This window comes from Tilletiopsis washingtonensis, assembly GCF_003144115.1.
Source record: "Tilletiopsis washingtonensis strain MCA 4186 unplaced genomic scaffold FA09scaffold_15, whole genome shotgun sequence".
NCBI lineage: Eukaryota > Fungi > Basidiomycota > Exobasidiomycetes > Entylomatales > Tilletiopsis > Tilletiopsis washingtonensis.
This window is the reverse complement of record NW_020312012.1, coordinates 43,813-67,804: the sequence shown is the minus strand read 5'-3', so window position 1 is coordinate 67,804 and position 23,992 is coordinate 43,813. Positions and strand designations below refer to the sequence as shown.

General features: G+C 68.2%; 7 protein-coding genes across 7 annotated transcripts; 4 read left to right on the top strand and 3 right to left on the bottom strand.

The window, feature by feature from the left end:
- Nucleotides 1-76: 76 nt before the first annotated feature.
- Nucleotides 77-1,155, bottom strand: FA09DRAFT_334725 (ClpP/crotonase; the record flags this gene model as incomplete). Its single annotated transcript, XM_025743740.1, has 4 exons — nucleotides 77-103; nucleotides 159-307; nucleotides 361-847; nucleotides 1,054-1,155. 4 exons carry the CDS (start codon nucleotides 1,153-1,155, stop codon nucleotides 77-79), a joined length of 765 nt encoding a protein of 254 aa, XP_025597082.1.
- A 1,030-nt stretch (nucleotides 1,156-2,185) lies between these two features.
- On the top strand, nucleotides 2,186-10,226 carry FA09DRAFT_361539 (hypothetical protein). Its single transcript, XM_025745367.1, has 9 exons — nucleotides 2,186-3,308; nucleotides 3,365-3,581; nucleotides 3,634-3,759; nucleotides 3,812-4,047; nucleotides 4,100-6,031; nucleotides 6,084-6,380; nucleotides 6,434-9,086; nucleotides 9,143-9,921; nucleotides 9,976-10,226. Exons 1-9 carry the CDS (start codon nucleotides 2,355-2,357, stop codon nucleotides 10,132-10,134), a joined length of 7,353 nt encoding a protein of 2,450 aa, XP_025597081.1. The 5' UTR covers nucleotides 2,186-2,354; the 3' UTR covers nucleotides 10,135-10,226.
- Nucleotides 10,227-11,502: 1,276 nt separating this feature from the next.
- On the top strand, nucleotides 11,503-13,691 carry FA09DRAFT_309876 (MFS general substrate transporter; the record flags this gene model as incomplete). The annotated part of the gene is made up of 3 exons (XM_025740617.1): nucleotides 11,503-11,976; nucleotides 12,030-12,231; nucleotides 12,284-13,691. Coding segments are annotated over exons 1-3 (2,004 nt in total), but the record flags the coding sequence as incomplete, so codon positions are not given.
- Nucleotides 13,692-14,677: 986 nt separating this feature from the next.
- FA09DRAFT_299401 (SRA-YDG) lies at nucleotides 14,678-15,214 on the top strand (the record flags this gene model as incomplete). The annotated part of the gene is made up of 2 exons (XM_025740281.1): nucleotides 14,678-14,899; nucleotides 14,948-15,214. Coding segments are annotated over 2 exons (489 nt in total), but the record flags the coding sequence as incomplete, so codon positions are not given.
- An 86-nt stretch (nucleotides 15,215-15,300) lies between these two features.
- On the bottom strand, nucleotides 15,301-18,788 carry FA09DRAFT_339736 (hypothetical protein; the record flags this gene model as incomplete). Its single annotated transcript, XM_025744243.1, has 9 exons — nucleotides 15,301-15,893; nucleotides 15,945-16,011; nucleotides 16,066-17,073; nucleotides 17,134-17,440; nucleotides 17,491-17,762; nucleotides 17,820-18,172; nucleotides 18,222-18,307; nucleotides 18,360-18,696; nucleotides 18,749-18,788. 9 exons carry the CDS (start codon nucleotides 18,786-18,788, stop codon nucleotides 15,301-15,303), a joined length of 3,063 nt encoding a protein of 1,020 aa, XP_025597078.1.
- Nucleotides 18,789-19,043: 255 nt separating this feature from the next.
- Nucleotides 19,044-19,893, top strand: FA09DRAFT_330892 (CS-domain-containing protein; the record flags this gene model as incomplete). The annotated part of the gene is made up of 5 exons (XM_025742785.1): nucleotides 19,044-19,348; nucleotides 19,408-19,552; nucleotides 19,607-19,628; nucleotides 19,685-19,744; nucleotides 19,798-19,893. Coding segments are annotated over 5 exons (601 nt in total), but the record flags the coding sequence as incomplete, so codon positions are not given.
- A 112-nt stretch (nucleotides 19,894-20,005) lies between these two features.
- FA09DRAFT_339734 (hypothetical protein) lies at nucleotides 20,006-23,766 on the bottom strand (the record flags this gene model as incomplete). The annotated part of the gene is made up of 2 exons (XM_025744242.1): nucleotides 20,006-23,321; nucleotides 23,372-23,766. Coding segments are annotated over 2 exons (3,711 nt in total), but the record flags the coding sequence as incomplete, so codon positions are not given.
- Nucleotides 23,767-23,992: the final 226 nt, after the last annotated feature.

The following is a 23,992-nucleotide window of genomic DNA, read 5'->3' as shown; positions in this document are numbered from 1 at the left end:
GACTGACAGCCGAGATCACGCGGGGACAGGAGCGATGATACAGTGACATGAACTAACAAAGCAAGCCCGATGCAATCTAGCGGCCATGGAACACAGGGACCCTCTGCAGCGCGGCGAGTCAGTGGCGAGCCCGCGAATGGACACGTCGCACCACGCACCTTGTCGGCAAAGGCGCTCAGCGCCTCTCGCCGGTCCTCCGTCGGCAGCAGCTCTTCGTAGCAGGCCTGCTCCCACTGCAGCGCCGGCGCCAGCTCGAGGTCCTGCCCGCGATTGATGGCGGCCTTGGCGGATGCCAGTGCCAGGGGTGCTGCAGAGTGAGCGTCAGCGACGTGCGGTGCTTCGTGCACCAAGCGTGCTCACCGCTGCGCGCCATGCCCTTGGCCAGCTCGAGTGCCCGCTCCGTGCCTGTCTGGTCCTTCTCGGAGACGTAGTCGAGCAGGCCCCAGTCGAGCGCCAGCTTGGCGTCGATGAGGCGGCCCGTGTAGATGAGCTCCTTGGCCTTGGTCGGGCCGAGGAGGCGCGGCGCACGCTGCGTGCCGCCGGCGCCGGGAATGATGCCCAGCTGCACCTCGGGAAAGCCGAGCTTCTGCACACGCGAGTCGGCAACGCGAAAGTCGCACGCCAGCGCCAGCTCGAGGCCGCCGCCGAGCGCCGGACCGTCGATGGCGGCAATGGTGGGCACGGGAAAGGCGGCGACGCGGTCGAACACGCGGCGCAGCTCGGCGAGGAAGGCGACGACCTCGGCCTCGCTCATCGTCTTGCGCTCGACGAGGTCGGCGCCGGCGCAGAAGCAGGCGCTGCTGCTGGCAATGACGAGGCAGCGCAGCGGGCTGTGGCCGGCGGGCCGCTCGGCACTGCCGCGCCGCGACGACGACGCCGACGCCGGCTCGCCGGGCACGCGGTGCGGTGGCGAGGCGGAGCGCGATGTGCTGGCGGACGGCAGCTGGCTGGCAAAGGCGAGCGCGGCGTCGAGGGCGGCGTCGAAGTCGGCCAGCAGCTGTGGCAGTGTCAGCCGCGGCGGTGCTGCGCAGTGCGCCCGCGCCGCCTGCTCACCTGGCTCGAAATGGCGTTGCGCGCGTCGGGGCGGTCGAGGACGATGCGGTGGATGCCGTCCTCGTGCGCCTCGTGGTGCACCTGTGCCTTGCGGTTGCTCATGGTGGGTGTCGGGAGTGCCGAGGCCGGCGGTGCGAGAGCGAGCACGGCGCGCTTATGGGCTGGCGCGGCTGGCTGCGGTGCGCGCGGCGCGCGAGCAGTGCAGATCGCAGAGCCGGTGACCCTTGGTGGCCTCGCTTGCGGCCGGCCTCTGATGTGCTTGCTGCTTGTGCTTGTGCGAGTGAAAGGGCGATGGTGGACGTGGCTGCGCGACAAGTGCAGACGGCTGCGCCCCTCCAGGCAGCCGCCGCCAAGCGCAATATCGAGATGCTGATCTGATCAGCTGGCCGCTGCTTGAAAAGTGCTGGGCCGAGGCGAGCCGGCGGCTGGGAATTACGGGGTTCATGCGCTGCCCGCACGCACGCTCCGCCGCTTGCATCTCCGCTCTGCCGCCTGCCTGCCGCTGACGCGCCGCCGGTGCCGGCAGAGGCACGTTCTGCGGCTCGGTGGAGGCGACCGCGCCCGCCGTTAGCGCGGATCAGCGGCTCGGCGCGCATCTCGAGTGCTGATCTGGCGAGCTCTGCCATCAGCAGCAGCGCTGAGCTGTCTCCTGTCATCGCTTGCAACACCCTCGGGGGTGTGAGGAGCGGATGGCGTGCGCAGCGGATGCCGCTGGGCTGCTGGATGCTGTCCCTGCTGCCCGGGCGGGCGAGCTGGCGCTGGCTGCGCTGCCGGCTGTGCCAAATTCGGTGCCGCGCTGATTTTTTCCGGCCGGCGCCGCGCGCGAGATCTCTCGCTCTCGTGCGTCATCGGCGCGGCGCGCCTCTCCCGTCTTCCGCGGCTAACCGCGGCGGCCGCCCAGGGTCCGCCTACGAGGCGGCGTGGCCCCTGCACGCCTCGCAGCTCGCTGCAGATGCAGCTCGGCGATGCGCAGCAGGGCGTGCGAGTGAGAGTGCTGATCTGGTTTGCTGATGAGGGCTTGGGGGCGCTTCAGCAGGATGGCTGGCACGGGTGCGCGTCGTTGAGGCGCGCGCGCGCGCGCGCTTCGACGCGCAGGCTGTGCGCGTCCATGCTTATGCACGGCCGCCCCGCACCTTGTCCTCCCGCCCTCTTGACCCTCGCTGCTCACTTCTCTCATACCTCTCTACAATTCTCTGTTTGCGCCTGCTCCGTCTATCGGCCGCGCCGACTGCCCTTCCCACCCTCTTCCTGGCTTGACGACGCCGCCCTCCACTTGGCGCCCTCACCCGCTCGCCGCCTCGATGCAGGCGCTGCTCGAGAAGTACACGCACCAGCGCTTCCCCAACCTCGCCGACGAGAGCAATGCCGCCCAGGCGCGCCTCTCGCTACGGCATCCGCTGCAGCTGGCCTCGAGCAGCGCCTCTGCGCTCGATGTGGTGCGCGCCGCGGCCGTGCGCCTCGTCTGCGCCTACGTCGACGGCACCGAAGTGCTCGTGGGCGCCGTGACGGATGCCGAGGAGACGCGACTGGCGCTGGCAGAGGTGCACGCAGAGGAGGGACAGTCACAGCCTAGCCGCGCCGATGTGCAGCGCAGCCTGGCCGAGCAGCTTGCCGCCGCCGAGCCTGCCGCCGCAGCCTCGCTGGCGCAGCTCTGCCGCGACGCCGGCTACCAGCTCGCTGAGGGCGAGTCGCCGGCGCTCATCACGGTCGGTGATGTGCCGCCAAAGGGGGAGGACTGGTATCCACGGCATGGCGTCTCCGTGTTCGTGCCCGACAGCGGCGCAGAGCTGCACCTCATCGCCGACGCCTCTCAGCTCTCAGAGGGCGCCGCAGAGCAGTTCCTCGAGCAGCTCTCCCGCACGGCCAGCGCATTCGCCTCGGAGCCTGACGCCTCGTTCCTCGACAAAGACGGCAGTCTGTCGCTCCACTGGCTCGTTTCAGAAGAGGACGAGGCGCTGCGCTCCGCGTACGCTGCGCCGTACGAAGCCGAACGTGCACACCTCGCGACCGAGTGGCTGGCGCGCAACGCCCGCGAACGGCCCGAGGACGTCGCGCACGAGCTCTACGACGAGCCAGACGGCGAGAAGCGCACGCTCACATGGGCGCAGCTTGAGCGGCAGAGCAACCAGCTGGCGCGCTGGTTGATACAGCAGGGCGTCGAGAAGGAGAGCCGTGTGGGCATCTGCCGCGGGCGCGACGAGCACTTCTACATTGCCATGGCCGCGACCCTGAAGGCCGGCGGCTGCTATCTTCCGGTGAGCAGTACAGATGCTGCATCCCTCCTCCACAGCACTGACATGCGGGTTCTTAGATCGATGCAGACCTGCCGCCAGAGCGCAAGAGCTACATCGCCAAAGACTCCGAGGCGCTTCTCGTCCTGACGAACGAGGCGCAGGCGGAGCTCTTCGGTAAGCTCGCGCACGACATGGATGACAAGGAGCTGCAAGGCAAGATTGCGCAGGAGAGCGAAGAAGCACTCGAGCCAATAGCAGACCTGGACGGTCTGGCATACATCCTGTACACATCAGGTCAGTGGAGCCACAGCCTCCTCAGCCGTCCGTGCCCTGACCTCCTGTGCAGGCACGAGTGGCAACCCGAAAGGCTGCCTGCAGCTCCACCGAGGCGTGTTCTGGGCGATCGAGGCGATGGTCACTTGGCCGCGGGAAATCGTCAAGCCAGAGACTGACAAGCGGCTTGCCATGGCCGGTGAGTCATGTCAGCTGGGCACGAGCGAACTCGACTAATGCTGCAAGCTCAGCGGTGGCTTTCGACGTGCACATCAGCGAGATTGTCCAGTCGTGGGCGCTCGGCGTCTGCCTTGTCAGCGTCGCCTCCCGCCTCGCGCTGCTGGCGGACCTGCAGGAGAACATCGAGCGGCTGGGCATCGCGCAGATCGGCATGGTGCCCAGCATGATCGAGGCCACACTCACCAAGCAGCCCAACGAGCTGCCGATCAAGTATCTCGTCTCTGGCGGCGAGAAGCTGACCGATGCTGTGAGTCGAGGCGTGAGCTGGCGCAGAGCCGTGACTGACTGTTCTCTGGCAGGTTTTGGCGAAGTGGGCCGCCCACCCGGACGTGATCCTGGCCAACTTCTACGGGCCGACAGAGGCCACGATTGGCTGCACATCTCGGCGTCTGGAGGGCGTACACGAGCGGAGGGACAACATTGGCCTGGCATTCCCAGGCTGCGGCGCCTACGTCGCCGATGCGAACCTCAACATTGTCCCGCGTGCCCACCCGGGCGAGCTGATTGTGGAGGGGCCGCTCGTTGGTCGGGGCTATCTCAATCTGCCAGACGTCACGAAGAAGGCGTTCATCGCCTGGCCCACGCCCGGATCGCGCGCATATCGCACGGGCGACCTCGTGCGGATGAATCACGACGGCACGATCAGCATCTCTGGGCGCATCGACTCGCAGGTCAAACTACGCGGCGTGCGCATCGAGAGCGAGGGCGTCAGCGCCGTGGTGCGCGACGCCGCCGACGAGCAGCCGCTCGACGCAGTCACCGTCGTGACGACGCACGAGGCCGCAGGCGGCTCTGACCTGCTGGTCACCTTTGTCGCGCCGAACGACGATGCGATCTCGGCCAATGATCGCCGCGCTGCCCCGGCGCTCGCGCGGCTGTCGCCAGGACTGATGGAGACGCTGCGCGATGCCACCGAGCAAGGGCTGGCCTCGTACATGCGGCCGTCGCACATCATCCCGACCGAGTTTCTTCCGCTGTCGCACAACGGCAAGATCGATGCCAAGCCGCTCATTGCTTTGTTCAAGGAGACGGACATGGACAAGCTCATGGAGCTGCAAGAGGAGGATGGCGATGGCGGCGCGAAAGGCGACCAGGCAGCGGACGAGCGCGAGCCCACCGAGCTCGAAGCGAAGCTCATCGCGATGATCGAGCAGCTCACACAGGCGCGTCATGGCTCGTTCTCACCGAGCCGCAAGCTTCTCGAAACTGGCCTCAGCTCGCTCAACTTCGCCGTGCTGACGACGCGGATACGCAACGAGCTCGGCGCGCGCTTCTCGGTGGCGCAGCTGATGAGCATCGGACGCATCGCCGACTGCGCTGCCGCAATCGAAGGACACAGCGAAGGCAGCAGCCGCTCAAACGACGAGGCGGCTGCGGCAGTTGCGGCTTTCGCAGACGAGCACCGCTCGGACGTGGAGGCCGTCTTCAAGGCGGACGATGTGGAGCGCATCCTGCCTCCGCTGCCTGTGCAGCCGGGCGTGCTCTTCCAGATCACGCAGGACCCGTCGCGCTACGTGCAGCACTTCCTGTACGAGCTGCAGGACGGTATCACTCGCGAGCAGCTCACAGATGCCTGGACGCAAGCTGTGGCACGGCACGAAATCCTTCGCACCGGCTTCCTGCAGACCGACCGGGCACTCGCGCAGGTCGTTCTTCATTCAAATGCTGCAGAGCTGCCGCTCTTCGATGCAGATGCCGACGTTCAAGACAGCCAAGGCTTCTTGAAGTTCTTCGAAGGCAGAGCCGAAAGCGTCGCCAAGAGCATCAACGACGACATCAGCTCGCCGTGCTGGCAGTTGACGCTGTGTGGGACTGAGAGGAGCAAGCCTCGGTTCATGGCCGTCTCGCTGAATCACGCGGTGTACGACGCATTCGCCGTGCGCGCCCTCATGACCGATCTCGATCGGCTTCTAGGCTCGAGCGAAGAGCTGCCGAGCGCAGTGGCACTTACAGACATCCTCTCTTCGATCGCGGAGACGTCGGAGGCGGAGCACAAGAAGTACTGGCAGGATGCCCTTGCACCCGCAGTGGAGCGTCAGGAATCAGCGCCGTCGCGGCGGCCAAAGGCCGGAGCCAAGTCTGAGCGCTCAACGCACGGCCTTGCTGCCTCTCTGAGCGACGTGCAGAGCCGATGCAGCGAGCTCGGCATCACGCTTCAGTCCTTCTTCTACGCCGCCTTTGCGCTTGCTGGACGCTCGGCCTTCGGATGGTCACAAGATGCAGTGTTCGGAGTGAGTGCCACCTCGCTCTTCCGCCTACAGACCCGTGCTCAACCTTCCGCAGACGGTGCGCAGCGGACGCAACCTCGCCGTCGACGGCATCGAGAACGCTGTCTGCCCGCTTGTCACTCTCGTGCCGATGCACGTCGACCTGGCACAGGGCGATGCAGACAGCTTCCTGTCAGGTGCCCACGACAGCCTCGTCGCCTCGCTGCCACACGAGCATTCTTCTCTCGGCCAGGTACAGGGCTGGCTGGGCGTCAAGAGCCTGTTCGACGTGCTGTTCTCCTGCAGACACGAGCAAGACGCGTCGGGCTACAGCTCATTCAAGCATCTGGAGGGCTCTCCGCCTGCGCCGGAGGTGTGTTGTGCCATACCTCAGAGCGCTTCAGCTGCTGACTCGACTGCTCGCAGTTCATTCTCGCAATCGAGATGCTCTTCGTCGAGAAGTCGGACTCAATTGAGGCTCGAGCTGCCCGGACTTCCGAGCTGGACTCGGCGGTGTCAACGGAGCTGCTCAACTCGCTGGACAGCGTCGTGACTGCACTGCTCGCGGGCGATGATGGGCAGCTGAAGCTCCGAGGCCGACCCGAGAACAGCGCCAACAGCAGGCCGAAGCTGCGCCGTCGCGGCAAGGCGCGTGACGAGGGCCCGGAGCCTTCCGCTGAGACACTCAAGTCTGTCACCAGCATCGTCGCCGATTTCCTCCAGCAACCGGCCAGCAGCGTTACGGCTGGAGCTTCGCTCGTGTCGCTGGGCCTCACATCCCTGCGTGCTGTCGCTCTCTCGCGGGCTCTACAGAAGAAGGGCCTGTCGGTGGACCCAGTCGACATCATTCAGGGCGACAGCACGCGTGCAGTCGCCCAGAAGATCGACGCTCAAGGACAGAGCAGCAACGGCGACTCATCCGACGCTTCAGCTGACGACGGCGAGACAAAGCTCGCCGAGGAGCTCGGAGGTCTGCCCAAGCTGGCACTTGACGATGCAGACAAGCCCGAGCTCGCACTGTGCACGCCGCTGCAAGCCGGCATGCTGTCACAGACGCTTGCCTCGGAGGGCACGCTCTACGTGCACGCCTTCCCGCTGCGTCTTCGGCGCGCTGCGGATGCTGAACAGCTGCGCAGCGCGTGGGACCAGGCGCTGGGCGCATTCGACATCTTGCGGACGTCGTTTCACTTCGCCGAATCGTCAGGTCGATGGGCACAGGTCGTCCACAGCGCATTTGCACTGCCCTGGAAAACTATCCAGACTGAGGATGCGCCTGCCGATCTCGCCAAGCAAGCGGTCAGCAGCCTATCGCTAGGCAGCGAGGGCGGCTTGAGCAAGCCCCCGTGGTGCTTGCTCGAGGCGCACGGCCAGGATGCGACTCATCTCGTGGTGGCGATGCACCACGCCATGTATGACGGAGTGTCGTTCGCGAACCTCCTTGGACACGTCGCTCGCATCTTCGCCGGCGACGAGGCTCCGAAGCTGCCGGCCTTCATCCCGCTGGCACGCCGCATCGTGCGTGAGGAGAAGCGAGCCACCGAGCACTGGACCGAGCGGATGCGCGGCTCTAGCACGCGCTTCCTCCCCGAGCGTGACGCCAGCCGATCTGACTCGACGGCTGCCTGGCGCGCCTCCATTGACTTCTCTGCCGACGAGGGCGAGCAGCTGCGGCGCGTGGCCAGACGCTACCAGGTCACGCCGCAAAGCATCGGCCAGCTCGCTCTCGCGCAGCTGCTCGCACGATACTCTGGTCTCGTAGACATCAGCTTCTGCCAGGTTGTCTCGGGCCGGACGCTGCCAGACGCTGGCGAGGTGGTCGGCCCTGTTTTCAACACGATCCCCTGCCGTGTGCAGCTCGACAGCCACCTCAAGGCTCGCGAGGCACTGCGCCGCATCCATGCCGACAATGTCGCGGGTCTCAAGGCGCAGCATGCCTCTCTGCGCGACATCCAGAAGGCTCTGCAGCTGCCAGCCATCTCCGACGTGCTCTTCGTGTTCCAACCGTTTGTTGAGCGCGATGGCAGCGAGACGGAGCGCCCGTGGAGCGCCGTGCCACGCTCGTCTGACACAGACGAAGGCGCGACGCAGTTCAGCCTGAATCTGGAGCTGCACGAGCAGCGCGATGGCTTCGCCGTGTTCTCCAGCTGTGCGGCGGACGTCTTCTCTCGCGAGCAGCTGGATGAGGCGCTGCAGCTTTACCGACAGGCCGTCGTCGACATCATCTCGCAGCCGAACGGCACCGTCGTCACACCGGAGGCTGAGGCCAAGGCCGCCAAGCTCAAGCCTGCTGAGACGAACGAGCAGAGCTCCGAGTCTGGCGACGAGCCCGCGGCAGAGCTCAGCGGGCAGCAGCAGGAGGTCCGCAAGCTCGCCGCACAGATCCTGCGGGTCGACGTCGACAAGCTCTTGCCTTCGACGAAGCTTGCGTCCGTCGGCCTAGACTCAATCTCCGCCATCCAGCTCTCGTCGCGCTGTCGTAAGGCAGGCATCAAGCTGGCGCCCACGGACATCGTTCGAGCTCCCACGATCAAGGAGCTTCTGCGGCTCGTGTCTGGCTCGCCAAATGGGCACGCGGAATCGAAGAAGCCGACTTCCACCGGTATTGTCACGCTATCCGGATCTCAGGCCGAAGTTGCGACTTCGCACATCAGCGAGGTTCTCCGCCGAGGCAGCAAGGTGCTCGTGTCCAGCGCAGGCGTCGAGTATGCCTTCGCGTGCTGGCAGCGCTCGAACGGCCGCGCCTTCCAGGTCTGCGTGCTGCGGCGCGCCAACGAACGCATCGATGTGAAGCAGCTGGAGCAGGCTTGGAGCTCGTTGCTCGAGAAGCACGAGGTGCTGCGCGGTATCCCGGTGCCTACCAACGATGCTTCGCAGCCACTCGCTCTTCTGATCGCCAAAGACGGGCCGACACTCCAGGTTCAGGAGCTCGAGGGCGCAGATGAGGACGAAGCAGCGACACAGCAGGCTCGCTCGCTGCTCTGCGAGCACATGCCGGCGAATGCAGCGCAGTGTCGCCTGCTTCTGCTGCATGGCAAGAAGCACGACTATGTCGTCCTCAACATGGCACACGTTCTCTATGGTCAGTCGTCTGTGGCATGTGCTGCTCACCAGCTGACGCTCTCTTCACTCCCGCAGACGGGTGGTCGCTGCCGCTGCTCCTCGGCGATCTGGAGGCCATGTACCAGGGCAAGGAAGCCAGCGCATCCGCAGACTTTGAGGGCTTCCTCAGCTCGTCCGGCGCAGACGAGGGCGCGCAGGAGAAGTACTGGCGCGAGGCACTGGGGGAGAAGTTCAGCCCGGCACTCTGGCCGACACAGGCTGCCAAGTCCGAAGGTCCGGCCGTGACGCTCTTCGACATCGAGGTGCGGAGCGAGCTGACGGCCGATGATGTACGCTCCTGTGCCCGCGACATTGGCGTCTCGTCGTCGTCGCTGGTGCTCGGAGCGTGGGCCTTGGTGCAAGCCAAGCGCTGCGATTCCGCGGCGACATTCGGCATCATCCAGACAGGCCGCGGCTCGGAGGAGCTGGCCAACCTGGCGGCACCGTGTCTCAACGTCGCGCCGCTGCACGTCCGCCTGCAGGGCAGCCAGGACGAACAGGCGGAGCTCGCGCGCGTCGCCGGCAAGTTGCAGTCGGAGCTGCTGGGACGTCCGCGCGAGGTCGAGCAGAGCCGCATCAGCCGCATCGCAGAGTGGACGGGCCGCAAGGGACAGCCGCTCGTTAACGTCACGATCAACCTGCTCTTTGCGACGCAGGGCCGCAACGACGACGAGGCGCCCGAGCCGAAGAAGGATGCGCTCTGGCAGCGCATGCCCGTCAAGCACCGCCTGTCGCAGGAGGAGCAGAGTGCGCCCGTGACAGCGGCGGATGTCCACCTCGGCGAGCCTCCGGCGCTAATGTTCCCAGAGCTGCAGGTGAGTTTGCCGGCGCGGTGAGGTCCAGAGCACGAGCTGATACATTCGCCACAGGTGGATCTCGACGTGGTGGTCGCCACTTCCGCTGAGAGCGGCAAGCTGATCTTCGTCGCCGAGTGCGCGCGGGAGCTGGTCGACGAGGCCGACGCGCGAGCCGCGCTTGGCGAATGGGCCGAGCTCCTGGCCTCCGCCGTGCGTGCCAAGCGGTCGTGAGCAGGCAACAGATGGGAGCAGGTCACCAAGCACATAGATGAAGCGACGAGAAACGAACTGCAATGCCGTGGCTAATGACATGCCTTGAGAGTCACCCTGGCGCGTCGGGAGGTCACGGAGCGCAGCCGCGGGCGACCTCCGAAGATATCTGCAGCATCAGCTCCGGGAGCGGGTGTCTGCGGCAAACGCCTCCGAAGCTCCTCCTGCAGGGAAGGCGGGAGATCAGCTGCGACCCTGTCATCGGAGTGCAGGTACCGCTGATGCCTGCCGAGGCAGCGGTTCGTCCAGGAAGGGGTCCAAACCCTGATGCTGTCCGTGGAGACGGCCCGCGTGAGAGCAGCTTGCTGATCCTGCACTGATGATTGACTGGCAGCAGTTCGTCCGCAGATCCGCTCGTTCGGGCCGCATGTGTGGCGACGGAAGCAGCCGGGACTGGCGTGCGACCCTCTCCCAGGCAGCATGATGGCGGAGGGGCCTCGTCGGGCGCAGCCAACCAGAAAAAGCGGCAAGCGTCGCCGAGACGTACGCAGATGCGGCCAAGCTGTGCCTCGGCTGCACGCTACAGCGCCCTGTCACGGCCGATGGCGTGTTCCTGGAAATGGGCGTGTGGCCGCCATGGTCCCGACGGCGCAGCCAGCCAACTCTCACTGCCAGCACCTCCTGATGGACGGTGAGGGCGGCCGGAGGGCGGCGCAGCGCCGGCGGAGTCAGGATCATGATGCGTGCCCGGCGTTTTGGCGCGAGGCTTCCGCGGCGCACGGCAGCAAGAGCCGGCCGGCCAAGCACGACACTGGCGCCGTGCCTGCTGATTTATCAGATCCCGCTAGCGAGGTCGCCGCGCTAGCGCGTCTCGGCGCATCACCGCTGCGGCCACGCAAGCAAGAGCTTCGCACGCCTCTCGCTGCCGCTGCGACGACGCTCTCTGGCCGGCGCATGCCTCCTGCGTGTGCCCGAGGGCTCACTGCCGCCCGCCCGGCGGCTCTGCCGATCAGCGCCGCGCGGCGTGGAAGCGCATCCAGCGGCAGGCTCCCGGCGGCGCTGCTGGCCGTGCTGCGGCGGCCAGCCGACGCACGCTCGGCGCACCATCTGCTGCCGGCTGCAAGGGCGGCAGCCGGCAGCGCAGCCAAGCCGCACTTGGTGCTGCACCCTATCGTGTGCCTGGGAGATGATCAGGAGATGCACGCGCGTGCTGCCGTGGGCCCGCTGTCGAGTGGCGCGAATGCTGGTGCTCTCAGCGGGCGAGAGTGGCGTGCCTGGCGGAGGAGGGGCAGCATCGATGAGCGCGGCGCAGATTTTGCGCGCGCGGCGGCTGATGCGCTTTAGCGCGGCGGCTCGCGCTCCTCGGTGACGCGCTTGCTGCCGCTCTCTCTGCGCTCCTCGCTCCTCTGCTCCGCCTCGCCTGTCACCCGGCGGCCAAAGCTCGCAGGCGTCGTCCTGCTACTTAAGCCATGCCCGCCGCCGGACCGAGCCGCCTCTCGCCCCACCGCCATACCCCTGAACCCGCTCCCTCGCCGCCCACCTTCCTCCGCAGCATGGCGTCGCAAGTCGAAGCCAAGGGCACGCACAGCCCGCGCGCCAGCCTCGAGGCCGATGGCCCGCGCCCGCTGAGCCGCTCGGGCGCCGCGTCGCCCGCGTCGCCGTCGCACGACGACGCCGACTCGCTGGGGCGCAAGGACGTGTCCGACAGCGAGGGCCACGCCGGCGCGCCGCGCGGCGAGAGCAACGCCGAGTACCGCGCGCACCTCGCCTCGCAGCCGGCCGGCGTGAGCAAGATCGAGGCGCTGTACCGCGTCTTTGGCAACAACCGCGTCGCCGTGTGGACGCTGTATGCGGCCATCTCGGGTGAGTGGCCGTGGCCGCAGGTGTCCGGCGCATGCGCTCACGTCCTGCCGCAGCCATCGTCATCGTGTTCTGCTTCGACGGCTCGACGACGAGCAGCTACCAGACCGTCGCGGCTAGCGAGTACGCCAAGCACGCCGAGCTCCTCGGTGTCATCGACACGGCCGAGGCCATCATTATCGCCGTGTCGAAGCCGTTCATCTCCAAGGTCGCCGACATCTCGTCGCGCCAGATGGCCTACCTCGGCATCCTTGTCCTGTGCGTCGGCCCTGCTGCCGTGCCTGCGCTCCCTGCTCACCTCTCCGCGCAGCTACGTCTTTGGCTACCTGCTCGTCGCAGCCACCACCACCGCTGGCGGCTTTGCGGCCGGCCGCATCATCAGCGCCACGGGCCAGGCCGGCCTCGACCTCGTCACCGACATCATCGTCGCCGACATCAGCCCGCTGCAGTGGCGCGGCTTCATGACGGCGCTCACCTCGTCGCCCTACCTCTTCCTTGCCTGGGTCGGCCCGCAGGTCTCGGGCCCGCTCGTCGACCGCCGCGAGTGGCGCTGGGGCTTCGGCATGTTCTGCATCCTCGCGCCCGTGTGCGTCATGCCGGCGATCATTGTCATGTGGCGCGCCGAGAAGGTGGCCAAGGCCAACGGCGAGCTCGCCTTCACCGCCAGCCCGTACGAGCGGCGCCTCGTCGCCGAGCAGGGCACAACGGAGAACAAGGAGAGCTACTTCACGCTCGTCAAGAAGTTCTGCATCGAGCTCGACATCATCGGCCTCATCCTGCTCGCCGCCGCGTGGTGCCTGATCTTCCTGCCCTTCTCGCTGCGCGGCGACCGCCCGCGCGGCTGGCGCGACCCGGGCCTCATCGCCATGATCGCCGTCGGCGGCGCGCTGCTCATCCTCTTCTTCATCTATGAGTGGCTGTGGGCGGCCAAGCCGATCATGACGCGACGCATCTTCAAGAACCGCACGTTCCAGCTCGCCGTGACGCTCGACATCTTCTACTTCATGTCCGGCAGCCTGCGCAGCCTCTACTACTCGTCGTACGTGTACGTCATCAAGGACTGGACGTCGGTCGAGTGGGGCTACTTCAACAACATCAGCACGTTCTGCCTCACGCTCTTCGGCATCAGCGCTGGCCTCGTTCTGCGGTACACGCACCGATACAAGATGCTGCAGATCGGCGGCAACTGCATCCGCCTCATCGCCATGGGCCTCACCTTCTGGGCGCGCGGACCCAACGCCTCGACGGGCGCACTCGTCTCGGCGCAGGTGCTCAACTCGCTCGGCGGCGCCTGCTCCGTCGTGGGCACGCGCGTGGCGTCGCAGGCGTCGGTGCCGCACGAGGACCTGGCGCAGGTCATTGCGCTGCTCTCGCTCTGGACGCGCCTCGGCGGCAGCGTCGGCAGCGCCATCAGCGCCGCCATCTGGCAGGGCACGATCCGCGGCTACATGCGCGAGGAGGGCGTGCCCGAGGCGCGCATCCAGCCCATCTACGGCCGCTTCATCAGCGCGCGCTCGCTGCCCATCGACGACCCTATCCGCCAGGCGGTGTCGCGCGCCGCGGACCGCGCCATGTACCCCATCACGCTGGCGGCGCTGTGCATCTCGGTGCTGCCGCTGCTGGCGAGCCTGTTCATGAAGAACTACTACCTCGGCGCGCGCCACAACGCCGTCGAGGACCGCGGCGTCGACGGCCGCATGGTCGAGGGCGAGGGCGACCTCAGCGACCCGACGGCCGACCCGCACGCCCCGCGCACGGCCGCGCCCGTCGCACCGCAGGGCTTCTGGGGCAAGCTGAAGTACTACATTCTCTAGTTCCCCTGCCCCACCTTGTCCCCGTCTCCTCACGTCACCGGCCGGCTCTGCCATCGCTTTGCCATAGAAACACCCAAAAGCTCGCAATCTAAGATACAGCTGCATCAGCAGGACCTGACTCGGGGCATGATGAGTGAGATTGCAGAGCACTTGAGGGATGTGCGCGCATCGGCCACCCTTCAGCCCGCAGCGGCGGCTGCACAGGGGGCAGAGCGACATGGCACGCGCGCACGCCGCGGCGCGCGCATGCAGCTGCGGGAGAGTCTACGCGCAGGCATGCTCCTGACCACCACCACCGCAACGCACGCACGCCGCCGCCGCCATGGCCGACGAGGAGGGCGACTTTGAGGCGCGCCGGCTGGCCAACATTGCCGCGAACATGGCGCTGCTCGAGTCGCTCGGCCTCTCCGTGTCGCCCGTCAAGCGCGAGCCGCAGACAAGACGCACGCCGTCGGCGTCGGCTTCACCGCGCAAGCGCAAGCTGTCGCAGGCAGAGGCTCCTTCACCGCGCACGCCGTCTGCACGAGCGCGGCGCGCCTCAGCGAGAGCTGCATCAGACAGTCCGGCAGTTGCAGCAGCAGCAGGCAGCTCCGGCCTGCGTCGCTCGCTGCGTGAGCGCCGCACGCCAAACCGGGACGAGCTTGCCAGCGCCGCTCTGACGCCCAAGCGCCGGCGCGTCAAGGCCGAGGCGGGCGACGAGCTTGACGACGACGATTCCATCGAGGACGAGACGCTTGACGGCCGTCAGCGCAAGGCACAGCGCCTCGGGCAGCGCATCCACGACCCAAAGACGTTCGGCGCCATCCCCGGCATCCCCGTGGGCAAGATCTGGACGTCGCGCATGGTGCGTGCGGCGCTGCTGCCTCTCTTGCGCTGGCTGATCTGTGCTGCAGGACTGCTCCACCGACGCCGTGCATGCGCCGCCTGTGGCAGGCATCGCAGGCAGTGCCGAGGCCGGCTGCTTCAGCATTGTGCTCAGCGGCGGGCAGGCAGGCTCGTACGCCGACGACGCGGATCTGGGCGAGAGCTTCACGTACACGGGCAGCGGCGGCTGTCTGCTGCGCGGCACGTCTGCCCAGCCCAAGAACCTGCGCACTGCGCCGCAGACGTATGTGAGTTGCCTACCCTCCGCCTCCCACTGGCTTGCTCACGCTCCGCAGGACCAGACGTTCAACGACGTGCCCAACGCGGCGCTCAAGCGCTCCGCCGAGACCAAGAAGCCCGTGCGCGTCGTGCGGGGCTACAAGAACTCGACGAAGTGGGCGCCCGTCGAGGGCTATGTCTACAGCGGCCTGTACCGCGTCGAGCGTGCGTGGATGGCGCAGGGCCTCTCGGGCTTCAAGATCTGCCGCTACGCCCTCAAGCGCATCCGCGGACAGGCGCCGCTGCCCGTCTTCGACGACAAGGAGGCCCTGCTCGCTCTATGACGCGAGCAGCTCCGCTCTTCCTACACCTGCGACACACCAGCGCAGCATGACTTGAAACGAATGATATCAGCCGGGCCGGTGTCGCATCAGCGGCGAGTGCGCTTGCTGCCGCCTGCAGATGCGCTCGGCGCCTTCTTGCGCTTGAAGCCGCTGAACACCTCGCCGTCCTCGTCGTCGTCGATGATGAGCTGGTCCACCTGCGAGTCCGAGCGGCCGGGCGCCGCGGCCGGCGACTCGCGTGTGCGCTGGCGGCTGCTGCTCGGAACGGCGGTGCCCTTGCGCTGGCGCGTCGCCGTGCGCGGCGGGCCCATGTCGGCGCTGAGGTCCATCGGGGCGTAGTCGACGTCGAGGCGCAGGTCGGGCTCGGGGCTGCGCTGCTCGTCCGCCTCCGGCTCGCTCTCCTCCTCGTCACGCACTACAGCGCGGCTCCTGCCGCCGCTGTCGCGTCCCGTCGCTCTGCGACCGACGCGCCTGCCGCCCAGCGGCGCCTCGTCGCCCTCGCCGGCGCCGTCGCTCTCGCTGTCCGAGACGCTGGCGAAGATGCTCTTCTTCTTCTTGCCGCGGGCGGGCGCCGCCGGCGCGTGCAGGCCGGCCAGCACGTCGCCGTCGTCTTGGTCGAGCTCGTCGATCTGAGAAGGTCGAACGCTCGCAGACGGCACGGAGGGCCCGGCGCGACGCGCTGCCAAGGCGGTCAGCGCAGCTGCTGAGCAGGACACGGCACCCGACTCACTTCCAGACACATAGTCATTCTCGTCTGGCAGGCTCAGCGCGATCGGAGTGCGCTTGGTGCGGTTCGTCTGTGCGCGATGTGAGTACGCTGAGATGCGGGATGCGGCTCGAGCACCACGCACCGACTTGAACTTCTTGAAGTTTGGCACGCTCGCATCACGCACGACGACGGCTGCCGCCGGCCGCTGACGCACGAGCGGCACAAAGTCGACCTCGACGAAGTTGCCCGCGGCCGAGATGCGGAAGAGCTCCTCGAGCTGCTCGGGCGGCGCGGCCTTGAACGCCTCGTACGCCAGGTCGTCCACATCAGCCGGGTTGACGATCAGCGGATCGGCGAGGCAGCCGCCGGCGTTCGGCGGACGCGCGATGCGCAGGCGGTTGAACTCCTCGTCGAAGCGGTCGAGCTTGGCACGGCCCTTGCTGCGGCTCTTGAGCGCCATCAGGAAGCCCTCATCGCGCTGTGCCTTCTCGCCTGGGGCGATGCCCGCCTGGCCAGGCCGCTCGCGGCGCACGCCGTTGCGCTCAGGCTCCTCGTCGGCGCCAGTGCCCACGCGGGCACGTTCGGCCTCGCCCTCGACGCGCTTGGCGCGCGGACGTTGAGGCGACTCATCGCTCGGACTTGCAGGCGCAGGCCGCTTGCTGCGCTTCTCCTTCTCGAACGGCGCCGGTGCGTCATCCATCGCTACGTCCGCACGACCTGCGTCCGCCCCTTGCGTGGCTGTTGGCGGAGGCGCAGGCTCAACGTAGGGGACACCTGAGGCCTCCGCCCGCGCGCGTGCGTCTTCTTGATCGAGCTGCGCACGGAAGCGCTTGCTCTTGAGCTGCCCCGTGGAGTCGAGCGAGGCGCCCAGCGATGCCGACGCCGAGAAGCCGGCGTTTGCCGCACCGCTTCCACTGCTCTCTGCGAGCATGTCCTCTGCGCTGGGCCCTCCGCCAAAGGCGGCGTTCCACGCGTCTGAGGGTCGAGCACCGGCGCGGCGCTTGAGGCGTGGAGCAGAGCGAGGCGCGCTCTGCTCCGACGACAGCAGTGACTGCACTGGCGCTGGTCGTGACGACGGGTCGTCATCCATCGCAAAGAGCGCATCCAGCGGATTGGCCACGCTCCCAGTGTCGGCGCGACGCTTCAGCTGCTGCAGACAGATGGGGAGCGTTCAGCCGCGTGCCGTGCAACAGACTTCTTCGCTACTCACCCTCTTCACTGGAGCCGCGGGCGCAGACATCGGCGCATCAGCGGCGCCTGCACTTGGCGCGGGCAGCGGCGGCGTGGGAGGAGCCATCGACTCAGGGGCCTGCGTCACAGGCTCCTGGGTCGTCTGCGAGCCGCCCGAGCGCAGAGACTCGGCAGGCGGCTGCGTTGTGTAGTCTTGCGTTGGCTGGTCCCGCAGGCTCGGCGCGCTCTCGGACGATGGCGCTGAGCCGAGGAACGTGCGGACGTCGACATGGAGAATCGCCTGCGAGATATTCGTGGCGCCAGGGTCGGGCATGCTGATGCCGAGCCTGTGAAGATGCTCAGCGCAAGCACGTTCACATCCCGACAGGCTACTCACTCCGAGGCGATGCGCGCCAGGCGCCTGTACCACTCTTCCTCTCCGCAGCGGATGGCAGCCTCGACGAGAATGACGAGGCCGCCCTCAGGTGCGCGCTTGGAAACCTCAGCAGCATCAGGCAGCGCAGCCAGGCGAGCCGCAGCCTTCGTCTTGTGCTGCTGCAGGATGCGGCGCAGGTTGCTGTCGCTCTCGAGGTAGCTGCTGCTCGACTCAATCGACTCGTTCTTCGCACCAGCTAGCTCAGCCAGCATCATCTGTGCGCTCGCCTCTTCCTGCGAGTGCAAGCTTGTCAGCAGAACCGCACCAGGCTGCGCCGGAAGGCAACGCACCGTGCCAGTGCGGATAAAGAGCGCTGTGGTGCCGACGAGAAGAGTGCGGCGGCGCACGTCGACGCTGAGCATATCGAGAAAGGCGTGGGTGTCAAACTCGCCCTCTGCGGCCTGCTCGATGTTCAGCGGCTCGGGCTTGTACATGTCGGGGTCGGGCATATCGAAGCTCGTCTCGAGCGAGCTCTCGGCGCCATCGGCGAGGGCCCCGAGGCGCAGCACCTCGTCGAGGTACGCCATCGAGACGATGGGCACGCCATTCGTGAGCGCCAGCATGAGGCGCGTCGTGAGGCTCGCCTTGTTCGTCACGTAGTAGTCGGCCGCGGCAAACGTCTTGCTGACGACGATGTGAGCGCCTGCGCGATGTCAGCGGGTGAATGGCTAGGCGTAGCTGCAACCACGCACCCATGACTGCGGCAGCGGCAACGCGCGGCTCCATCTCCTTTGCCGTCTCGCGGTGCACGCAGAAGGTGAAGTTCTGCCACACCAGGCTGCGCAACGAGGTCAGTCTTGGGCGTGGCTGCGAGCACTGGCGCAGCTCACCGCGGCGTCGGCACGCTCTTGGCGACGACGACGAGCGACTGGTCGTCGACGCGGCGCTCCGTGTCCGGCTCGACGACGGCGCCGACGAAGCCGGCGAGGTTGGCGCGGTACGCCGGCTCGTCGGCGGGCAGGATGACGCGCATGCCCTTGCGCCCCGCGTGCAGCGTCACGGCCGGGCGTGCGGCGGCGTCGGCGACGCAATCGGCGCTGAAGGCGGCGACGCTGATGCGCCCGGCATCCTGCGAGACCTGCTTGCTGGCGATGATGATGTCGGCCGGCGGCTTGCGTCCGAAGGCGTACGACTTGCTGGGGCGCAGCAGGCGGCGCGTTGGCGGTGCTGCGGGCAAGAGGCTCAGCACGGCAGCGCGACTGGGCGCGGCGCCGCTCACCCTCGGTGTTGGCAAAGTCGCACTCGAGCAGCCAGACCATGGCGGCGGCGGTGCGCCGGCCGGAGCGGCGGGCGAGCTGGGTGGGTGGGCTGCGCTGCTGCTGCAGAGGCTTGCGGTGCTCGTGGTGGGGAGGCAAGCGGCCCTCGCCGGCGCGGCAAGCAACACTTTACGCGGTGTCGCGTCGTGCGCCGCCGCGTGGAGGTCGGACAGCGTGGGAACGGAAGATGCCGCCGTGCCTCGCTCTGCTCTGCCTGCCGCACTTCACCTCTGCACCTCTCACCACCACACCGCACACCATGGCTTCCGCACCCAAGCTCACGCCCGCCGAGTACGATGCGCTCTCGCCCGCCGAGCGCAGCACCCACGACGCCGCCGCCGCGGCGCAGCAGGCCGCCGAGCAGGGCGCGCTGCCGTACGCCTGGACGCAGGCGCTGGACCACGTCGCCCTCTCGCTGCCCGTGCCCGCCGGCACGCGGGCGCGCGACCTCGCCGTGCGCCTGCAGCGGCGCAAGATCAGCATCGGGCTGAGGGGCGCGCCGCCGCTCATCGAGGGCGAGCTGTTCAAGGAGATCCGCGAGGACGAGAGCACGTGGTCCGTCGGTGCGTCGCCGCAGGCGCAGGCACACCTGCAGCGCGCGGCTAACGTAGCTCCGCCGCAGAGGACAACAAGCTCGTCGAGGTGCACCTCGAAAAGTCGGCGCAGGACCAGTGGTGGCCGCACGTCGTCACCTCGGCGCCCAAGATCGACACGACCAAGCTCGTGCCCGAGAACTCGAAGCTCAGCGACCTCGACGGCGAGACGCGGTGCGTGGCGTGTGTGCGGCGCGTGTCGCTCTGCTGACGCCGCTCTCCTCCCAGGGCGATGGTGGAGAAGATGATGGTGAGTCCGCACGCGCGACGCAGTGCCGCACCTGTCCTGACTCTCTGTCTGCGCAGTTCGACAACCGCCAGAAGGCCATGGGCAAGCCCACGTCCGACCAGATGAAGCAGAACGAGGTGAGCGGCGGCGGCATGCGCCCGGCCTGGCCAGAAGCTCACTCCTTATCCAGGCGCTGGAGAAGTTCAAGCAGCAGCACCCCGAGATGGACCTCAGCAACGCCTCGGTCAACTTTGGCTAGGCGCAATGCAAGTCATCAAAAGCATGGAATGCGCGGGGGATATTAGGTGGTGGGGTCCGAAGAAGGAGGCAGAGTATGAGACAAAGCAGGATGGGACAGGAAGGGGGACGGGCGAGCCCGGTGAGAGGCGGCAGGACGCTCACTGCTCCCACAGACTCCTCAGCGAGTTCATCTTCGTCTTGCCGATGGCGCGCGTCGTGCCGCGTGCGTCCATGGCGTTGCCCTCGGCGGTAGGCAGGCCGAGCGGCAGCTGCTGCACGGCCGCCTGCACCTCGCTCTGCGCCTGCACCACCTTGGCCTCGCGCGCCACGCGGTCCGAGATCTCGCGGCGCGACGGGCGGAGCGCCGCCGCCGACTGCGGGTGCACGGCGGGCGCGCTGGCGATGCGCCGTGCCGCCGCGGCGGGAGATGCGAGGGCAGCATTGGCAGCGGCAGGCACGGGCGAGAGCGGCGACGTCGGCGACGCAGCGGCCCCCGCCGCTGAGCTGGCAAAGACGGGGCGCGGCATCGTCGTGTTGAGGAAGTGCGGCGCCGAGGTGGCCTTGAGCGCGGGCGTCGGGCGCAGCGCCTTGGGCGCGGCGATGGCCGTCGGCGGCTGAGCGGCTGCAGCCGGCGCAGAGCCCTTTGCAGATGCGGCTGCGGTCTTGCTGCTGAAGTCGAGGGCCGGCGCACCGGCACGCGGCGTGCGCGCCTTGGGCTTGGCCGAGAGCGTCGGCGGCATGGGCAGCAGTGCGCCGTCGCTGCCCTCGGCAATCGACGCCCACATGCTCGCCACGCTCGAGACGCGGCCGCCGCGCACTGGCGGCGCCTCGCGCTTCTCGACGGCGCCCTCGCCGGCGGCATGTGCGGCATCGGCGGCGAGCAGCTCCTTGCGCACACTCAGCGGCACGCTGATCTGCACGACGCTGGCGCTCTCGCTTGCCGGCGCAGCAGCGGGCGGAGGCACGGGCATCGAGACGCGGCGCGAAGCTGGCGACGTAGCCGTAGGAGCCGGCGTCTCGTCGCACTTCGGAGGGCCGCTCGAGAAGCGGCGGCTGGCAGCGTGCGCCAGGATGGCTGTGCCTGGCTTGGGCGCCGCGCGCACCTCTGCGCCGTCGACGAGAGCGCGCAGGTCCGCAGAGAGCGCAGACGACATTCCACCCGCGGCGACTTTACTGGTCGCAGGCAGGCCTTCGCGCGCAGCATCGCGCGACGCAGGCATGGCGCTGGGCGTCGAATCGAAGAGGTACGATTGTGGCGGCGTCTTCGGCTTCTCGAGCGTGTGGTGCAGCAGCTCCGAGGGCGCGGGCTTGGCTGCCGCATCGTCGCCACTGCGCGTCGAGGCCGTGGGCGTGCCCGAGAGCCAGCCGTCGACGCGCGAGACGGCCTGGCGGTGCAGGCTGCGCACCTCGCCAGGGTTGATTGCCTTGCGCTCGCCATTCGCTTCCTTGGCGTTTGAGGCGCTGCGTTCGAGACTGACGTTGGAGCCCGAGCGCGCGGCGGGCAGAGCCTTGGCCGAGTCCTCGGGAGCCTGCTGCTTCGCGGCCGTCTCGAGAGCCGAGCGCTGCTCCTCGCGCTGCTTTTCTGTCGCGGCCGCCTTCTCTTCCTGCTCCTGCAAATGCCGGCTGAGTCTTGCCGCTTCGGCTTTGCTCTTGCGGGCCTGCTCTTCTTGCGCCTTTCGCGCCGCCGCTTCCCTCTGGCTCTTGGCAGCCTCAGCCTCTCGCCGCTTCGCATCTTCTGCCTCGCGCGCCGTGCGCTCGCGCTCCGCAGCTGCGGCAGTCGCTGCTGCGGCACGCAAGGCGCCGCTGCTGCGTCGCTCTGATGCTGCTCGCGGCGACGGCGCCAGGCGCGGGCTCACGGGCATCTGCGGCGCATCGGGCGCCGGAGAGCGCAGACGCGTCTCGAGGGCTGCGAGGCCGGCGCGCGCAGGAGAGGCAGCAGATGTCGCAGCTTTGCTCTCGCTTGGAGGTGCTGCGTTGCGCAGCGTCGTCGGCAAGTCTGGCCCGGGCTGCGGGGCACTCGCCGCAGGTGCGGGCTTGGCGAAGAGGTCGCTGGCGCGCGGCCGTGCCGTCGAGCGGCTCTCTTTGCTACTGGGCACGGGCGGCCCGGGCAGCGTCTTGGCGACGATTGCCTCGTGACTGATCGAGGCGACCTGTGCCGGTCTCGGCGAGCAAGGCTCCTCCTCGGGCACCATGCCCATGCTGCGCATCTCCTCGCGCGCCTCGTGCTCGTCGGCCATCTCCTCGAACTTGGCCACGTCGCGCCGGCTCACGCTGCCGGCGGCGCCGAGCGCACGCAGCGAGCGCACCGTGCCGGCCGCAGACTCGCTGTCCTCCTCGATGGTGGCGAGGCCAGCCAGTTCCTCGACGGGCGCCTCGGGCGCAAGCGGCGACGAGGGCACAAGTGGCGAGGGCTTGGCGGCCTGCGGCGTATGCAGAAGCAGCTGCGCTGGCTCCGACGCGCCATGCGAGCCGAGATTGCCCGGCGCGCTGACGTTGCGCGACTGCACCTGCTGCTGCATGAGGTGCGTGCTGCCAGCCGTGCCGGTGCGCAGGTGCTGCGGCGCCAGAGTCGGCGCAGCACTGACGCTGCGCTGCGGCGGCGCAAAGGCAGCCGTCGGTGGCACGGCGAAGAACTGCTGCTGCTGTGCCAGATTCGGTGCTGCACTGGCAGAGCGCGGCATCTGCGGCACAACGAAGGCACTTGCGCCCCAGCCATGTGCCTGCGGGTCCCACTGCAGCTGATGAGCGCTGGGATCGACGGCAAAGGGCAGCGGCGAGGCCGGGAGCTGCACAAAGCCGCCTGCCGACGCCGGCCGCGATGGCGGAGCGCCACCCCAGGGTGCCGGAGACCAGCCTCGCTCGGCGCCGTACGCTTCGAGCGCCGCGAGCGAGGGCGAGGGCGGGGCAGCGGCGTGCTGGTGGTGCGGGCGTGCGCGGTGTGGCAGCGCCGCGTGAGCGCCATGGTGGGCGCCGTGGTGTCCGGCCGACGAGTGCGAGCGTGGCGGCGGCGCGTGCCCGTGCGGGTGCGGGTGCAGCGCATCCAGCGTCGGCTCGGGCGCGCGGCGCAGGCTGGCGGCATGCGCGACGAAGAAGGGAATCTCGACCTGCAGCGGCTTGGCGAAGCTGCCGAGCTGCGCCTCGACGATGGCGATGGGCTGCACCTCGAAGAGGCGCGTCTTGCGCACGCTGCGCAGCTCGCGCGGCAGGTCGACGAGCACGTTTGTCACGAGCTCCTCGCCCGGCCCGAACTGGTAGCCGGCGCCGTTGAAGGACTGCTCATGCAGGATCTCGGTGATGTGCGGCGCCGGCGCGTCCATGCGTGCAGGCGCGCCGGGCGGGCCGGAGACGATGAGGCGCCGCGCGATGTACACCTTGAGGCCGGAAAGGTGCCGCTTGGTGTTGTTCTTGACGCCGCAGCGGAGCAGGATGTTGGAGCCGGCGACGAAGAGCTGCTCGGTGATGCCGGCCTCGAGCCTGCAGACAGTGTCAGGTGAGGGTGATGCGCTACGCTGCAGCAGACTCACCACACGGCGCCCGTGCCGCCCATGAAGAGGCGCGTGTCGGCGACGGCCTCGATGGGCTGGCGGTACGCCTCGTCGTGCTCGTCCTCCCAGCGCTCGACGACGTCGGCGTCGGTGCGCGCGCAGACGATGTGCTTGGCGTCGTTCCACCATGTCTGCACGCTCGCCTTGACGCTGTAGCGCAGCGCCGCGTTGCCGGCAAACGTCGCCGACGACGGCGCCGAGGCGGGCAGGCGGAAGGAGAAGGGAAACGACGTGCGCCCCTTGCGCGCCGTCCAGTAGCCGCCGGCGATGGGTGCCGCCGGCAGCACGGCGTTCGACGGCGGCAGGTGCGCGCCCTGGAAGAGCACGCGGCTGTAGAGAAAGGCCTGCGTGGCGCTGTGCTCGCGCGACGAGAGCTCTGCGGAGCGCAACAGTGTCAGGAGGAGTGCCAAGCGAGGTGCGCCAGCACGAGGCACTGTGCGCCCGACGCAGCAGAGGCGCTGTCGCCGAGCGGACGATGCAGCAGATGCGCAGTGCTCAGTGCATCATCGCCCTCTCAGCCAGCGCAGTGCTCGGTTCATCGTCGCCATCTCAGCCAGCGCAGTGCTCGGTTCATCGTCACCCTCAGCCAGCGCAGTGCTC